At 31.0% G+C, this 19,746-nt stretch overlaps 2 protein-coding genes across 5 annotated transcripts in view; one reads left to right on the top strand and one right to left on the bottom strand.

Moving 5' to 3' along the window:
- Window positions 1–19,738, bottom strand: part of LOC127716572 (exocyst complex component 1-like) — a 98,106-nt gene extending 78,368 nt beyond the window's left edge. For 3 of the 4 annotated variants that reach the window (XM_052222800.1, XM_052222802.1, XM_052222803.1), the window contains exons 1-10: window positions 19,633–19,735; window positions 17,149–17,283; window positions 14,193–14,326; window positions 13,214–13,309; window positions 11,731–11,794; window positions 10,284–10,474; window positions 9,692–9,817; window positions 6,133–6,234; window positions 2,409–2,541; window positions 2,004–2,113 (exon numbers count right to left, since the gene is read on the bottom strand). In XM_052222800.1, coding sequence (XP_052078760.1) covers window positions 2,004–2,113; window positions 2,409–2,541; window positions 6,133–6,234; window positions 9,692–9,817; window positions 10,284–10,474; window positions 11,731–11,794; window positions 13,214–13,309; window positions 14,193–14,326; window positions 17,149–17,272 — 1,080 coding nt within the window. In that variant the 5' untranslated portion in view covers window positions 17,273–17,283; window positions 19,633–19,735. Of the gene's footprint in view, window positions 1–2,003; window positions 2,114–2,408; window positions 2,542–6,132; window positions 6,235–9,691; window positions 9,818–10,283; window positions 10,475–11,730; window positions 11,795–13,213; window positions 13,310–14,192; window positions 14,327–17,148; window positions 17,284–19,632 lie in introns of all 4 variants that reach the window. The other variant, XM_052222801.1, reaches the window with a different exon arrangement.
- LOC127716584 (regulatory factor X-associated protein-like) overlaps window positions 6,768–19,746 on the top strand; it is a 270,907-nt gene continuing 257,928 nt past the window's right edge. Inside the window, exon 1 of the mRNA XM_052222820.1 lies at window positions 6,768–6,781. The gene's annotated coding sequence lies outside the window, so the exon portion shown is untranslated. The remainder of the gene's footprint in view (window positions 6,782–19,746) is intronic.

The following is a 19,746-nucleotide window of genomic DNA, read 5'->3' as shown; positions in this document are numbered from 1 at the left end:
TTAATAAAGGTTTAGACCAAAGATGGGATTTGTGTCGCTTGTCAATATAAAGTTAGGAGTAAAAGAAGAAATTTACATGTGTCATGTCATTTCTAAATATTCTTATGTATAATACAGAAATATATTTTTGGAATAGTACTGGCTCATTATACTTATTACCATTTCAGCAAACTATGGGTAAAATACAAAACTTATTTGTTTAGCAAAATTACAAAGAGATATTGGCAATATCTTATTATAAACATTCTACAACTGCTCACAAGGCATACTAAAATAAAAACTAAATTGTATATGCTGGATTTAAGAAAATTTTCCTGATTTTTTACATAAATTGAACCACTATACTTGTGAAATATAAACAATTCTCTTGTGGTTGTGGCCTGTTATCTATTTCTTGCATGAACCATTATTTCTATGAAAAACTGATACGAAAGCTGCGTTAATTTGATTGGCTTATCCAGCATCATGGGACAACAACATTTTCATTGGCTATTCCTTAGGTCATTGATTATTTTCAAAGGTGAAGACGGTGTCCATGGCAACAGACATATGTGACTTCTTCATTAATATACAAAACACTCACACTTTTTATCTGAAATCTGCTTTTTGTCAAATTCTATTACATTCTGAAGTGCAGAAAAAGTTTAAATGTCTGATGTTAAAGTCTGACACCATAACAGGACATATGACATCATATTGGTATGTGTAAGACTAGATCAACAATTCGCAGAATTTTTTATTTAACACAATGAGTGTTGACCATAAGAGAAATAGGTTTTACAACTCATGAGAATTTATCGCTGGATATCAACTCTTGTTATTTAATTTAAATAGTAATAATAACTCGAGTTGATATCAAGCGATGTCCAATTCTCACTCGTTATGAAACCTAAGGAATCAATTTGGAATTTGTATTTTAAATTAATTCCCTGTCAAAAAAGAACTCAATATTTTAACATTTGAATCTAACTAGAAGGACAGGCATGATATTGATTATCAGAATTTGTAACAACTTTTGGAAGATTTGATGCATATCAAATGTCTAATGTGATAAATCTCAAAGTCAAAAAGAAAGTTGATTTGGTAACCTAAAACAAGTCGAAGTTGGTGAATGTGACTGAAAGAGATGCTGTGGATTCATTCATTTCGTGGGTACCAATTTTTGTAGATTGGGGAAAAATTATATTTTCATGGATACTTGATTTCATGGTTTTGTGAAAGTCTGTCTACAAGCCTATATAGAATTTGTACTTTGTTGAAGATTTAAATTCGTTGTTCACCTTTACCCACAAAATCCAGGAAAATAGGTATCCAACTAATTATAGTGAATCATCAGTATTTCATTAAACTTCCACTGTGTTTTAGTCATAACATCTTTTACAATGGACAACACGTTACAGACAAATCAAAATATTGATGAAGTTAGTTTGGACATCAAGGAAAACGACTATATATACTGTTGTCAATTAATCTGAAGAAGGTTCCCACAATTTATGCATACTTCTGATTGCAAAAGGAAAATAATGATTTGAAATTTTTCAAGTCTAAATAAATACAGCTGTCTCAGCCTATATTAAGTGTTATATTCTTAAATTGAACATAGCTGATACTTTTGAAACCCAATTCTGGCTATATAAATTCTGCATATATTACCAATAACTAACTTTTCTGTTATTAAAGGATGTTTCTTTCTTATAATTCAGGTTATAAAAAGTATTCCATTTTAGCATATGTAGTACTGAGAGAAAGCCATTATCAAATTTGGAAGCAATTTCCAGCAGTAATTTTTCTATTCAAAAGTGCATTTTCACTTAATGAAGTGTTATGGTAGTGATGGTTTAAAGTTGCAGTCCCCTAATATGTAATCCCTTGAATTTTGTAGTAAGTAGTTTGCTTTGAAATAAATTCATAGGTGTTAAAATTCACCACATCTGAACAAGTTTTTCATTTTATAGAATATTTTAAACAACTGGACAAATATTTAATTAATGAAAAGCTAATACCTGATGAATAAATAAATTATTCAGATGATGGGCAAGTCTTTTGGCAAAACTAGCAGCAAACTTGGTGAACTTCTTCTGTTGTTCCTCTACAGCAGCCATCTTTGTCAAAGCTTATAAAAAGGAATATTGGTGAATAATGATTGCCAGCATAAGTCTTATATATCTTTATTCTCAAAGGCATAAAATCATCATGAGATCAAACTCTTAAAAAGAAAATTTAGTAGAAAATATGAATCCAATGAAAATATAAAAATAAGAATTTTATTAAGATGCAGTCTATGTATGATGTGTTCAATGATAACAAAATTTAATTAAAAATATATTTCTTTGTAAATATTCTGAATTAATTTCCAACAAGACAGAAATGAGCAAGCATGACAGATGTCATCCTGCCCTGACACCTACCTGGATGAATGTTTATATTCACACATTTATGGAGTGCTAAAGCTGCAGCTGTACACTCATAGATTCCATTAGGAGTTGACAGTTCACCGTCCTGTAAAGCCTTCAGATGTTTGGTATCTAAGTCTAGTTGCGTCTACAATATATAAGGATAACAATTATTGGATCACGTGTATAAAATAAGAAATGGTGGCATGATTGCCACTGTCATAATGTAAGGACTAATGAAGTGGATTTAAGAATCTGGATGTGCATTTTAATCTATTTTGTTTAATAATACATAAATCACAGCAAAAGTATTACCATTTTCCATTGTCCAGAAAAAAATTGTTGTAGCAAACAGATCTTCATAGAAACTGAAGACTTTATCTCATCTAATTGCTACCCTGTCTTCACAATTGTATCACCATTTCAAAAGTCCTTTAGATATTGCAAGATTTTGTACAGTAAAAAGTGATTATACTGTTATATATTTGGTCAGATTTGCAGTTGTTATCTGAAATACATCAGTATTAAATCTGGGAAAGTCTAGTAAAATACTGTATGGTCCAATAATAGATGAATATTTACTGGACTGAAAGTTGAGTAAAAGCTAAGCCGCATGGATCACATTAAAATATACATATGTATGAAGATTATGTACTAAACTATGTAAAATAAATGTTTTGATACTTTGTTATCACTTTTTTTGTCATCAACTAACCACAAGTGGAACAAGAAGCTCCAAGGAGCCAGATTACCACAGTTTGATTACTTTAGTTGAAAAGAAAATGTGATTTCCCATTGAGTTTTAATTAGAACTATTTGCCACCAATGCCACCATGTTTGTCACACAATCAACATCGTATTGGGATTGCTTGTAGAGGGTCTCTCAATCATCTATAAAATTTCAAAACATTTTCCCTTGTAGTAATGGAGTAGAAGATTTGGGGAAAATTGGCCAATAAGAATAAAAGATTGCATCTGATGACCATAGTTTTGTCAGATCAGAACCAAAGAATAAGAATTGTTTGTAGGGGACCTTAAATACATCATTCCTGTCAAGTTTGGTTAGTTCTAGCTGGTTAAGCAGTTTCAGAGATATTGATGAAGATGTGATTTCCCAATCCCATAGAGTGTTCATCGGAACTATATGCCACCAATGCTGCAAACTGCACGCTAACCACCTGATAATCATGTGAATCACTTGTAGAGATTCAAGCATCAATCCAGTAAAATTTCAAAACATTCACCATATATTTTCAGAAAAAGAATAGTTTTTAAAATTGTTCAATACAAATCAAAGACCGCTTCTAGCTATTATACACTTAGAATAAAATGAGGATTGTTTGTAGAGGACTTTCTATACATAATTCCCAAGTTTGGTTAAAATTTGATTAGTGGTTTCAGAGAAGAAGATGGACATGTGAAACAGACAAAGACAACACATGTCAAGTAATGACAATAGTTCACATGATCTTTAAGTTAAGGTAAGCTAAAAAAAATATATTCAAATTCTGCATGCTTTATTTTCCACAACAGTCAAAGGGAGACAACTGTTTCTATTTTAGGGATACTGAATTAACAGATAAAGAAGAAGATAATAACTAGAGGTTACAATACACCATTAGATTGTATGGGCACAGCCATTTTATGAGCATAACATGGTATTCAGAATTAAGAGTATGGCTAATCCTGATTGGTTAATATGTGCGCCCGTTATTTTTTATTATAAGAGACTTCGTGCATTCTGCATTATATCAAAGGCCAAACAAATTATTTTCCTTAGCCCTAACGGAAATGAGATGTCTTTTTAACGCTAGGACGAGACATGTATTTTTAAGTGCAAAATTGATAGGCATCGGAGATAAGTACAAAATACGTTAAGAAAAGCAACGCGAACCTATATTTTTTGGACCAAAAAATACTGTCCGAATAACGTTTCTGTAATTCTAGCAAGGTTTCGTTAAAAAAATCAACTTTCTAAAGTCTGTATCTCAAAAAAGGCTATCATTGTCGCCTATGGGGAAATTAATTGTTTATTTCAATCTATACAGAGTCGACATTGCTTAATCATAGTGCTCAAAACGTGTCAAAAACATTTGTTTTACTTGAAATTTGATGTGAAACCGTATTTTTTGGTGATAAATGAATTATTGATTAACTAGTTTTTAAGCTATAGTCTGTTTCATATTTGTATTGCGTTTTACCTTGGAAACAAGGGTGGGCTCGACTTTTGACTTACTGTGTAGAGAATATGTCATTTTCTGAACTTCTGCTGATTTGTTTGAAAAAGCACGTACACGTCTAGAGTTTAGATATAAAAATCGATTTTTAAACATGACAATATCGACCCAATTGCTGTTATCGAAATTACCAAATTTAGTGAAAATGAACAGAAATGGTCCCCTTCGAACATTGAAATGTTCACTCGAATGACAAACTATAAAAATTAGAATAGACATGACATTTTTTAGTTAACGAATAGTTTTCGATGTTTAAACACCAATATTTACACATTTTTCATATTTTGAAATGCTATAGTCTGTTTCAAAAATGTACTTTTATACGAAAATGGTTTCATTTAAAACTGCTGTTCAAAATTTACCGTAGTAGTTACATATTGGATCGGTTTTGGTATCAATATAATCAGTACTTGATGACATATAAAGAATCATTGGAGAAAGTGGATATTATCTTCAGGCCCTTTTTAGCAGTACCGCATTTACTAAAAAAATCAGAATTTTTTTTCTCACATTTTTCGCCTGGGGTCACCTCTGAAAAAAAATTGTGAAAATTCAGAGAGTAATGCCAGAACGGTTTGAAGCTGATTTATGTGTGGCATATATATTTATGCATCTAACGCACTGTGAATTGCATGATTCTAGTAAGTATTAAATACCTGAAGGTTACAATACACCATTAGATTGTATGGGCGCAGCCATTTTATGAGCATAACATGGTATTCAGAATTAAGAGTATGGCTAATCCTGATTGGTTAATATGTGCGCCCGTTATTTTTTATTATAAGAGACTTCGTGCATTCTGCATTATATCAAAGGCCAAACAAATTATTTTCCTTAGCCCTAACGGAAATGAGATGTCTTTTTAACGCTAGGACAAGACATGTATTTTTAAGTGCAAAATTGATAGGCATGGGATATAAGTACAAAATACGTTAAGAAAAGCAACGCGAACCTATATTTTTTGGACCAAAAAATACTGTCCGAACAACGTTTCTGTAATTCTAGCAAGGTTTCGTTAAAAAAATCAACTTTCTAAAGTCTGTATCTCAAAAAAGGCTATCATTGTCGCCTATGGGGAAATTAATTGTTTATTTCAATCTAGAGGTGTTACCATGGATAAATAGCTTTTTTTTCTAAAAACCTATACTACAATAATGTTTTATCTTCACAGTACATTGTAACATACTGTTATTCTTCCCAAATGTTTTGAAACTACAAGCCTAGATTAATTTACTTTATTACTTTCCAATGTAAGCAATGCTGGCTATGGTAAGTTATATTATAGAATATAATAAATTATAACAGTAAGGAATGACAGAGTTGCAGATGTCAATCTCTGGTTCTTATGTTGTAAACTCAATAACATGTTATAGATTGACAAAATAGATATCTTAAAATTTGTCAGTCAAATTAGCAAGAATATGTCTGCAGCTGTCTCTAAAACTTCTAATACATTAACATTGAAAACTAAAAAAAATATATATCTGCCCTTGAATACATACCACAACATTATCCAGTTCTTCCAGTAATTTTTGATGGTTTGTATTCCTGACTTTAATCAGTGTATCTTTATCTTTCATTACTTCCATCTGTTCTTTTACATTCTATAAAACCATTAAATATATAGGATAAAAATGTTAATACAAAATAAATAATTAAAAAGTCACTTGTATAAATGCATTTTCAGCAAGGTTCATTGATTGAATTTATTTCAGGTAAGAGCGTTAACACTTATGTATATGTTTGCATTATATATCACTCATCATCACTTTATCCATTTTAGTTGTCCTGCCAAAGGACTTGGTTCTCTCCGGGGCACACCGGCTTCCTCCACCAAAAGTACTGACCGCTTCAAAATAGCTAATTGTGCTAAAAGTGGCAGTAAACACCAATCAATCAATCATTGTCCATTTTGACCATTCTCAAAGAACACATAATTTTACTTCATTTAAACATAAACATGATATAAAGTTTTATTGCTTTACAAATAAGCAGTTACAAAGACACCATGAATAAATTTCATTCAGGGATTCATCATAACTATAGAATATTTATAATCATATTTTTAAAATGGAAAAATAAAAGATTCAAACTACACTGATATCAAAATCACAATGCAAAATACATTGATAACCAATGATGAATTTCTTGGTTCTGTACATAATACCTCTAAGCATAAAGATATGTACTTAGTTTATTTCATATATATATATATATACACTTAATCTTTAATAGCAGATTTGTTCCTATGCTGTTATGAATCACAGTTTATGACCAAACTCAGTAAAGAGATGTCTAAATTCCATTTAATTGATAAATTCAATAACACTTACCGGTATCTTGATATTTTTTCATTAAATAATCAAGATTTCTCTAAATATACTACTGAAATTTACCCAAAGGAACTTGGATGTTGGATGTTTACTGATTGATATTTTAGTCTTAGATACATGATTTTTTTCATTAGTTGTTATTGGGTTTGAACTAGCTGTCAGTAACTGTGAGTACTCTCAGATCTGTACTTAGAGTCTTTTTGTTTTTGAGATGTATAAGTACCTGTCCACGTCCACTCTGTGTTTTTGTTAGATGTATTTCTATTAGTATCCATCTGATGAGTTAAGCCTTTTTCAACTGATTTTTATAGTTTGTTCTAATGTTGTACTGTTGCACCACTGTCCCAGGTTAGTGGGAGGGTTGAGCGCTCACAAACATGTTTAACCCAGCCACATTTTTTATGTGCCTGTCCCAAGACAGGAGCCTGTAGTTCAGTGGTTGTCGTTGGTTCATGTCTGTCATAATTGTTTTTCGTAAATCATTTTGTTATAAATTAGGCAGTTAGTTTTCTCAATTGAATTGTTTCATATTTTTCATGTGGGGGCTTTTATAGCCGACTATACGGTATGGGTTTTTATACGACCGCATAAATTAAAAAATTTTTGGTCGTATATTGGTATGACTTGGCGTCGTCGTCGTCGTCGTCGTCGTCATCCGGCGTCGTCTGAAGACACATTGGTTTTCGCACTCTAACTTTAGTTTAAGTGAATGGATCTCCATGAAATTTTACCATAAGGTTCAATACCACGAAAGGAAGGTTGGGATTGATTTTGGGGGTTATGGTACCAACAGTTAAGGAATTAGGGGCCAAAAAGGGGCCAAAAACAAGCATTTTTGTAACTTCCAGATAATAACTTGTGTGTAAGTGTATGGATCTCTCTGACATTGTACCACAAGGTTCCATATTCACAAAGGGAAGGCTGTAATTGATTTTGGGGGTAATTGCCTCAAAATTTTAGGAATTAGGGGCCAAAAAAGGGGCAAAAAACAAGCATTTTTCTAGTTTCATGACAATAACTTGTGTGTAAGTGTTTGGATATTTCTGAAATTGTACTACAAGGTTCCATATCACAAAGGGAAAGCTGGAATTGAGTTTGGGGGTAATTGCCCGAAATGTTTAGGAATTGGGGGCCAAAAAGGGGCCAAAAATAATCATTTTTCTAGTTTCCAGACAATAACTTGTGTTCAAGTGTATGGATCTCTCTGAAATTGTACTGCAAGGTACCATACCACAAAGGGAAGGCTGGGATTGAGTTTGGGGGTGATGAATCATAAGGGGGTTCAAAAAATTTGGGGGGGGGGGATTTTTTTTTTTCTTTTTTTTTCTTTTTTTCCTTTTTTTTTTCTTTTAAAATTTTCCATTTTAAGTTGGTTATTTCTGATTTATATTTAAAAGCAAATAATAATGATATGGTAGGAGATACACACCAAACAGGATGTGTAAATTATTATATAATAAGTATTGTGCAATAGCAAGAAATTTTCAATTGCACAGTATTGCACAATAGCAAGAAATCTTCAATTGCACAGTATTGCGCAATAGCAAGAAATCTTCAATTGCACAGTATTGCGCAATACCAAGAAATATCCAATAGCACAATATTGCGCAATAGCAAGAAATTGTCAATTGTACAGTATTGCGCAATAGCAAGAAATATTCAATTGCACAGTATTGTGCAAAAGAAGATACTTCGTATAAATTGCTTATTTCTTGATCAATTGCAATGGGGTTTTATTCTTGAATTCTTGGGGTTCTTTAATATGCTGAATCTAACCGTGTATTAAGTTTTTGGATTTTGGGCCCCGTTTTTAAATTGGTCCATATTGAGGTCCAAAGGGTCCAAAATTTAACTTTGTTTGATTTCATCAAAAATTGAATTATTGGGGTTCTTTGATATGCCGAATCTAACCGTGTATTTAGATTCTTAATTTTTGGTTCCGTTTTCAAATTGGTCTACATTAAGGTCCAAAGGGTCCAAAATTAAACTTAGTTTGATTTTAACAAAAATTGAATTTTTAGGGTTCTTTGATATGCTGAATCTAAACATGTATTTAGATTTTTGATTATGGGCCCAGTTTTCAAGTTGGTCCAAATCGGGGTCCAAAATTAAACTTTGTTTGATTTCAACAAAAATTGAATATATGGGGTTCTTTGATATGCTGAATCTAACCATGTATTTAGATTTTTGATTTTTGGGCCCCTTTATCAACTTTGTCCACATTGAGGTCAAAAGGGTCCAAAATTAAACTTTGTTTGATTTCATCAAAATTGAATTCTTGGGGTTCTTTGATATGCTGAATCTAACCATGTATTTAGATTTTGGATATTGGACCATAATAGGTGAATGTCCAATTTAAAATTTTTAAGTTCTTAGACCACATTCATTCTGTGTCAGAAACCTATGCTGTGTCAAATATTTAATCACAATCCAAATTCAGAGCTGTATCAAGCTTGAATGTTGTGTCCATACTTGCCCCAACTGTTCAGGGTTCAACCTCTGCGGTCATATCAAGCTGCGCCCTGCGGAGCATTTTATTCTCATTGTTGAAGGCCATATGGTTGCCTACAATTGCTTACATCCACTTCATTTGAACTTTGGTGGATAGTTGTCTCATTGGCAATCATACCACATCTCCTTATTTTTATACTAAAATTTGTTTATGATATTACATCTTTAAAAGGCTTAAAAGGGAAGTCCTACTAATTATAATAAGCCATAAACTTACCTGAAGTATGTTATCGTAGGATTCCAGTTTACCCTCAATACTCTCTGCCTGGTTTATACCATCATCTAACAACCTCATTAGATTGAGAACTTGGTCTTCAGAACCCATTATGGAGTGTATGTTGGCCTGATTTATAAACGAAAACAGCTCATACTTTGAAATAAAGTTTTTCTCTTTACAAATTTAAACATATAATATCAATTATGGTGTGCATTTCACAAAAATTAGCGTGTTACATTTTCATAATTTAGTTTTTAAGTCTTACCTGTCAAAGCAAAAGTTTTGAAGAACATGAAGAAATACCTATAAATAAATGATATTTTTTACCTACAAATTCTTGTACAGTTTACTTGATTGATTGATGCTTGTTTAACATCCAGTAGTAATAATTTCATGTATATTCAAACGAAACTTTGAGTGTTATTACTATTTTTATTTGTCTAGACAGATTTAAGTATATATATAAAACCATCAATAATTGTCGTAGATTGTAGGTTTGTTGCTATGATTCACAATTTCCATTACAAAGTGTCTGTAACAAGTCAGAAATGTTAAAGTTATGATCCATCTGTTGCATCATAAGTATATTTACCCCATCTAAGACTGACAGCTGTTTTGACAAGTTTTCAGAAAACACCTCAGCATTACTAATAGCTGCCTGACATTCGGACATTAACTGGTCAAGGTCAGATTCTTCTTTAGATGATAATGCTTGGTAATCTTCTTGTAAGACCTCAATATCATCTGCTGCCTGTGTTACTCGTTCTGTTGGGCGGCTCACTTCTGTAAAAGAGGACAGGTGTATATAATTTACTATTTAGGAGAAAATGAAAATGAGAGAATGACAGAGCTGATTGGCATAAAGATTAACAAAGCCATGTGAGAAACAAAAAAATCTTATAACTAAACCTTATTAGCGCCTTTTCAGTCAAATATATTAGCAGCAAAAGAATGACTAATTTATAATTTTTCAAATCATTTCTGTAAATTCTGAAAAAAAAATTGTGTTGTTTTTGTTATTGCAAATTTTGCAACAGAATAGATTTTGAAATAATACATGCACACATAAATTTCTGAATTTACAATAATCATTTTGTGCAAATTTGAACAAATACCAAAGGGAAGTAACTCATAGAGCAATATCCATGTAGTTTCAATAAGTTATTTCTATGGATATTTCTTTTTAAATGAAATATCTATTAGCTTATTTAAATTTAAAAGATTATCTTTCTTATCTGAATAATGAGTTAAATCCACAATTGATCTAATCTGTTGGATGGTGTTTTGCTTGTGCCAATTGCAGGAGGCTAATTCTGAACCTAAAGTAAACTTAAGGGTATGCAGTATAGTTTTGATACCACAATTTTATTTTTTTTTATTTTGCTGTATATTTTTTATCTATTTTTTTTTAATTCATCAGTGATTTGTTCATAAAAATTGGCACAAATGATCTTCACAATACATAATCAAGCCAAATGTCATTTAAAAAAAAGAGGGGTACATGAACTCATTTTCATGCTACTGATTAAAATCAGTCGGAAAAATGCATCTTTTCCCCAAAAAGTCACAATTTGAGGTCTCAAAAATAACATTTTATGTTAGTGATTTCATAACCTCCCCAGTTTATATCTTTTATGACTGTCTTTTTTTTTATTATATATTTAATAATTCTTTTTTGTTATAAACATTAATAATTCTGTACATTCTGTTTTGATGACATCATGGTTTATTTTCTTAAGTCATGCAGGGGTAGGGATCAGATTTAAAACAAAAAATCTTTTTCGCTCTTAATTCAATAGAAATTTAATAGAATAATATAAGTACACGCATGGCATATGTAATAAGAAATAACAAATAAATAAAAGAAATAACACTCAAAATATATAATCAACTGATGAAATAATGGAAAATAAGTGTCATATCAATTATCTGAACTAGCACTTTACATATGAGGAGGTCATGTAGGAAGTTCACTCAGGATAAACACCTCTGAAATACAGCTCCCTGAGGAAACTTGTGCATAACAGAATAAGCTTTACCTTGAAGTAAATGTCTTGGTACATTAACAAAATCTGCCTTCTGTATTAAGTATCTCTGGCTTAACTGAAAAGAAGTAGTGTGAAGTTAATCATTTGTCAAAGGAAAATGTTTTACAATACAATCTTTCATCCTCTAAAATTGCTAAATTAAAATGGATACAGAAACTTGAATAATTCAGTCATTATTTTTTCGCTGATCTTCGATTGCTACATTAATGCCTGATTTCATAGACAATGAAAAATCGTCCATTAATCATTCAGACTTAGCTTGGGGTTTACCTATCTCGATAAAATGGAGCTGACTGCTGATTGGTCACTTCTCCCAAAGAAAAATCCAGGATTCGTAAATAGTATTTAGTGTAATAGGAATTCAGGCCCTCGTAAGTAGTAGATATTGATTACAGGGAAGGACTGAATTATTAGCGTTATGTATACAGTAATTACTAAAGTTTTGATATCACATAGTTTTATAAATATTAGTGCTTGTATGATACTTATTATATTTATTGCCCAATTATAGTCTGGGATTTGCAGTCACTATCCACCATATGTGTGCTTCTAATTCAGAGATGTAGTGTTTCCAACTTATCAACAACCAACAAACAAATCATTCAAATCTGTACTAGAGGCCATCTTCAGCTTGTAGTAAGTTGTGAACAATTACTCAATGGTTAAGTTCAATGTGATTTTTGAGATAAAGAATAGCAAAAAAAGCACTGTGCCTCTGCTTTGGGTTTGGTCAAGTGCATGTAGGGATTTCATGTCATGAATCCAATACCCCATGACCCCTTTTTATGTCCCGCCTTTTGCATGTTCAGGTGAGATTAAGTGTTTACATATATATATGCATTAAGGGTTGAACTTGATAATACAAACCAAAATGTGACTTTTTATGTGTCTTGTTATAATTGATTGTACAATGTGCAGATGAAGTTGTAAAACCTATTTAAAATTTTCAAGGCCTTTACTAAAAATAGGTTAAACAATGGTTTCATTTACAGATTACCAAAACTAGCTATTCACAATATGAGCAAAATTGCAATGTTAAAAAAAATAATAATTTAAAACTGAAAGACTTTACTGTGAAGTCTATTTTGAGATCCATTATGAAAATAGACATACTTTATTTATGTGACTGCAGTTTTATTATGTATTTATGTACATTTTGAGGGGGCCTTGGTGGCCGAGTGGTCTAAGTAGTTACTACTGTAATCGCTAGCCAGTCAACACTGAGGTTGTGAGTTCGAACCCCGCTCGTGCAGGTGCACTCGACTCCAATCTTAATTGACTAGGATTGTCAGTTTTCCTATCGAAGGTCAGTGGTTTTCTCCAGGCACTCCGTCTTCCTCCACCAATAAAAACTGGCAGCCACGAAATAGCCCAAAAGCGGTGCTTAAAAGTGGCGTTAAAACACCAAAAATCAAAATCAAATCAAATGTACATTTTGAGTTTAAATGGTCGTACTAAATATAACTTAATGTACCTTCCAAAGACAAGAAAGAAAAGATTCTTTCTCTGCAACACTACTGGCACTCCATTTAAATATTTTCTCAAAATGGAGATCAAATTCAGCTGTTTCCTGCCAAGATAAACAGTAAAATATTTATTACATTTGATTCCATGAAAGCTTTAACAATTTTAAATAATTTTAAATAGCATTGTGAACAAAATTCTTTTCCTTTGTGTAAAAAATTGTCACTAAACATCACAAGACATTTTTTCTTCTTTCATAACTTATTTAAGTTATTCTAGCAATTTCAGTAGTATTGACATTTTCAGTGATCCCTATTTTTCATCAATTATCCATTTTTCTTTGTTAAGGTTAATTCTAGTACATTGTAAAATGAACAAATGAAAATAACCTCACTGATTATTTTAAACTTCAGAGAACTGTAGCTGATTTTCATTAACCATTGGGCTCAAAAAGTATTTCATTAGAATAGACAAGTATACAAACCTTGGTATTGTTGAAAAATCCATGCATACTAATTTCAAGACCCAATATTCAATCAGATAAGAACTAAAGAGAGTTAAAGCAAGAAATGGCTAACCATATACATTTTCTAACAATTGGTCAGATATACTCTAATTTCACTTATAGAATTTACATTTAGGTAATAGCTACTGAAATTAATTTTGTTCATACCAAATTCTGAAGTACAGGTATTTTCATAGGTAAATTTCTTTCAAGCCTTGATTTGAACAGCTCTAATACTTACTGAAATCAAATGACATCAAACTAGTTGCAACAAAAAATCAAATAGAGGTCATAGATCGGAATTGTTCTACTATAACGCAAGTCAACATCATACGGAGACAAGTTCGGAAGCCCTTTTAGTTGCTACATTATTTTCATAACTGAATATTACAATTTATATTTCTAGAAATGAAGTATTTTGTCTTTCATTAAATCATTATAAAGCATGTCTATAGATAACTGTGATAGGATCTACTATACTTACCTTATTTGTACTTTTTCCATCAACAGTTTTTAGTTCTCTAAGTAACCATGATAACTTTTTCTTATATGACTCCCCTTTGTCAGCCTTCTTCACTTGGTATACTCTTGGCTGTATAGGGGTAATATCTGTTGATACTGAAATAAACCCAACATAAAAACTCAATACAACCAATCAATATGATTTAATTCTGCATCTTTTTTTCTGTGTAAATTTTACATTTCTTAAGTTTTAATATGATAATTATATTTTTCCAATTTTCAAATTTTCAAATGTTTTTTTATCAATACAAAACTGAGAGAATTGGGGTTTGATTTGCTTACTTGTACTCTGAATAATTCTATATCAAATCATTGAAGTGAATTCAATGAGTCTTTATATTGATCACTATTTTGAAATATCTATAAGCTATGATTATCTCAATTTAAAGTTGGCTCAAAATACAAACACAACAAATACTTTTCCCACATCTCTCTAACAAAACAGGTGAATTCACAGTCCTGTCACATCATAATAAACTCTCCCATACAGCAAGATTTAAAATTATTTCTGTTGGAATTTGTCCAACCTTGCTGGTCCTGCATGTGTAGATTAGATGTACAATATACAATACAAGAATTTCCTTTAATTGAACATGTTAAATGTATACAGCAAAATAAAATTTCACTAAAAATATCTAGGATATTGCAGCCCATGGTCATGGTCCAAGTACACAGTTATTTCGTAGTGCATTTCTTTTAGACAATAAATGAAAATTAAAAAAATCCCACCTGCGCTTTCTCAATAATATTTTTACAGTGTGTTGTGCTACTTTTGGGACAAATTATATCAAAATTATAGAAAACTTCATCGGCTCTAACTCAAAATATGGACAATTTTATGTTAAGGGGGTCTTCAAATCTTTTGACAGCTTCCGAAGTGCTAATTTTTAACATTTTTCAGCTGGACCAAATCACTTCTTTACTTTAAAATTCATGACCCAAATTTTTTTACAGTGTCATTTCACCCCCCTACTTGCTTTTTGAGTCATAAAACATGGAGAAATAAATTTGGAAGGGGTATAAAAAAAATTAGCAAGTAACACACTGTCCACACTAGGGACTATATTCGTGGACAACGAAAATCAAAGGACGATAACTGTGTACTCGGACCTAATAGGGTAGAAAAAGTTGACCAATCTTAATGAAACTTGGTATGACCAAAGCTTAATAAATTATAAGACTGCTTACAAAGTTTCATGGCAATAGGATATATATTATAGACAATATGACTAATTCTATATTCAACTTTGCGTGTTAAATTTAGACGTTAAAATTGAAAAATTTCAACTATCAACATTTGGGGCTTAAAAAATTCAAATATTGCAAAAAAAAACTTTTGAAATGCCTTAATATATAATATATTATGTATTAAAAGCAATAGAGTACTCATTTGATTTATCAGACTTAACATTATTATTAAAAAGTCAAATTTATATGAGCCTGTGCCTAAAAATGGAGGTTTTCCAATGAAGGGGGGGGGCCTTACATGAAGATGTAATATTTTCCAGCAATTTTAAATTTGTAAATCTTTTTGTTTATAAATAATCCTTACATATGTATTTAATGTACTTTAAATGGAAAGAAAACTTACAAATAACATATCATATTAGTTTAAAAGGGTCTTAGGCCAAGTAAGACTGAAAATAATTTAGGGTCAATTTAGGCCGTAGCACATATTTACATTTAAAAATGCATATTGAAGCTATAGGAAATAAAAATTTGTGTCTTTTCTATCATTTCTATACTCAGGTGACATGATACAATAAATCTGAGCACAAAAAGACTCTTGCATTCAACTTTTTTGGCAGACAGTATGGTCTGATACAAAGATTTTTCACTTTTTAGTGAAAAACATGCATACAATTTTAGTCTCAACAGGCTTATATTTGAACCACTTGCTATCCTACAGAAGAAAAGAAAGATATTATGTGACATGAAACAGGTACAAAAGACATTGTTAAGTGCTTTTTATACAAATTTAGTGAGATCTTTATTTATGGACTTCAACTTTTATGTTCCAAGCTCCTCACATTTAACTTGATCCAAACAGGGCGTTAGAAGAGGGTCATATATACAACACATTTTGCACATATTGTATGAGATAATCTTCTTTTCTGTAGATTCAGAGTTCACAAATGAGTAATAAAACTGGATTGAAGCATAGAAACACAAATATTGACACATAAAAACCTGTCAGATAGAAAGTCAGAATGCCACTTATGCATCAAAATTGAAAAAGCTATGAAATGCTTATTTTGACCATAAAATGCCCAAATTGGTCATTTTTGCAGAAATTCTATGAAATAAAAGTTTAAATACTTTAGTTTTATGCTATTTGACAAATTGACATCATCAAATCATTCGAGGAAGTTGCCAAAGTACAGATTCTATATTTCCTGATTTCACCTCTTAGGTCCGAGTACACAGTTATTTCGTAGTGCATTTCTTTTAGACAATAAATGAAAATTAAAAAAATCCCACCTGCGCTTTCTCAATAATATTTTTACAGTGTGTTGTACTACTTTTGGGACAAATTATATCAAAATTATAGAAAACTTCATCGGCTCTAACTCAAAATATGGACAATTTTATGTTAAGGGGGTCTTCAAATCTTTTGACAGCTTCCGAAGTGCTAATTTTTAACATTTTTCAGCTGGACCAAATCACTACTTTACTTTAAAATTCATGACCCAAATTTTTTTACAGTGTCATTTCACCCCCCTACTTGCTTTTTGAGTCATAAAACATGGAAAAATAAATTTGGAAGGGGTATAAAAAAAATTAGCAAGTAACACACTGTCCACACTAGGGACTATATTCGTGGACAACGAAAATCAAAGGACGATAACTGTGTACTCAGACCTCATGATGGTAAACTAAATGATATTATACATGTATATTTTAATTCTTTAACTTACAAACAGCACAAAGAAAACTATTTTTCTTTTTCCGTCCCACTTTTGTGACATGAACGAATGCCACAAGTTGTTCATCGTTAGGGAGAAAGACATCTCTATGCAGAGTATGTTTTATAGCTGTCATTTCTGTCTAACCTGAAAAAGGCAAAACATTCATCTATAGTTTATCAGAACCAATTTTCTAATTAAAGATTTGAACACAATATTTATCACCTTCTAGTTTTCCTGATCATTAATGTTGAACCAAAAAATTTAAGAAACTGTATTAGTGTTAAGGTATAAATCTGAAGCTTTAAAATAAAATAGTTTTTTTTTCAATCAATAAAAGAAACCATCTGTTTTACATAAAAACACATGAACATGATGAAACAATAATAAAAATATTAGAATTAGAATTACTTTTAATCTTCAATTAACAAGAAACTATATATAAATATCATTCAATGATGGATAAACAAAATAAAATCATGTATATTTATTCAGGTTTCAGCTTTTAGTTCATTGTATCTTTATATCACATAATATGTCTGTATTTTCTGGACAACGAAACACAAATAAAGCATTTTGCATGGAGTTTTATATTTATTCCTTTAGCATGTTTAGTGATGTTTATATTTCTGCACCAATCATTTGTTTAAGCTCTTTAATTGCTTTCCCCAAAGATGTAAACAAAGACAGTAAAAAAAAATATAAGATAAACATTAACTGTTCTAAAATGCCAGGTAAATATTGATCAGGAAAACATGATATTTGCTGTAATACCTATAAAAAATATATATGTAGCAGTTAGATCCATCTTTCAAAATGTGTGATGCTGTATCATACTATATTTTTTACTTAACTATTGTATTATTTATATCCCATACAAGAAAACCTGATTATTAACAGAAAATTGGTGCAAATTTTAAATAGATACGAAATTTAAAACTTTATAAAAAACAACATATAATTAATTATAATTATTTGACTTTTTTCTTAAAATCTATTTGTTTTAATGGAATATAAACTTTCGTGTCGCTAAATTTGTCTTTTTATCGCTAATATTGTGTTCTTATCGCTAATCTTGTGTTCTTATCGCTAATCTTGTCTTCTGGTTGCTAAATTTTGAATCCAGATCCAATCAACCAAAACTTGTTCTCCTTAATACATGTTCACACTGGGCCGTCCTCCCTGATTTTTCTTTCATTTTTTTTTCATGTTGTATAATGTAAAATGTTAAAGTTTGTTGAAAATTTAGCCGAATATTTATGTTGTATTGCTGCTACTAGATGATTATTTTTCTTTTATTTGCACTGAAGTGTACAGCTGAAAAGAAAGTAATCCGAATTTATTTATCTTTATTCATACATTCTAACAATTTCAAAACAGGTATAACAAGATACAACTCGAACTTAGTCATTCGCATAATACACCAGTCATGTCCTAACACCTTGAGATCAAAGAAGCCAAGCTGCGAAAAAAAATTCCATTCCATGTCTTACAATTCGTACATTATTGTTTTTACTCATTTCAAGCTATTAAACTTGATAATTTAAAAACATGTTATGTTCAATATAAATCCACCAAAAACAATTACTACAAAAATCAGTGAGATCATAGACATCGTAATTATACCTGATCAGCATTCTAAATTACAATCAACAGTCATTAAAAGTAATTCTAAATAAAAACAAACATAACAATAGACATGATAGAGCAATTTAATGTTCCAAAACCAGCCATTAATTTTTAAATATATCCATGTTTTAACATGAATTTTGACATAAATGTTTGAGAAATATATATTTTCATTTTTTTTTTTTTTTTTTTGGAGTTTAGTGTGACGTCCATTTTCACTGAACTAGTACACAATTTTATTTAGGGGCCAGCTGAGGACCACCTCCGGGTGCAGGATTTTCTCGCTGCGTTGAAGACCCATTGGTGGTCTTCAGCTGTTGTCTGCTCTTTGGTCGGGTTGTTGTCTCTTTGACATATTCCCCATTTCCATTCTCAATTTTATCTTTTATATTTACTGTATCAATATCTGAATCAGTTTATAAGACCTTAAATTACCATTAATAGTAATTTTTTTTTTAAGTTAGGGCTAACGATTGGACTCTATGGGCAAACGAATTCATGGCAAACACCTTATTAGGGCGATAGGACCCCTTACCCTAAATTTTACTTCTTAGCACTTCTTGTCACTATTTAGCGAGACCAGCGAGACCAAAAGAAAGCATCATCGTCATTGACAAATAAATGTAGGTAAATAAAAACATTTGACATTGTAGATGTAAGATCAACAGTGGAAACCAATAAAAATTGTTAGAGTGAATATTGTTCTTAGAAGATGAGTCTAATAGTAATATTATCTTAGCATAAATAAGTGCAGCAACTGCACCCTCCCACATCCTGACATCAGTTTATTTTCACAATATAGCGATTTGTTTTACTTTCAACAAAAGCATGTTAGACTAGAGTGTGAATGATATAAAGAATGAGTACTTCTAAAAGATAAGATGTGATACCACTGAATTTCATCTAAAATTCACCAAATATGAAAAAAAAACTTGACAAGTAAAATCATTTCCATCCGGAAATAGGATTCTGCATGACTTC

This window comes from Mytilus californianus, unplaced genomic scaffold, assembly GCF_021869535.1.
Source record: "Mytilus californianus isolate M0D057914Y unplaced genomic scaffold, xbMytCali1.0.p SCAF_9, whole genome shotgun sequence".
NCBI classification, from domain to species: domain Eukaryota; kingdom Metazoa; phylum Mollusca; class Bivalvia; order Mytilida; family Mytilidae; genus Mytilus; species Mytilus californianus.
The sequence above is the reverse complement of the archived record's forward strand: the minus strand, read 5'-3'. Positions and strand labels throughout refer to the sequence as shown.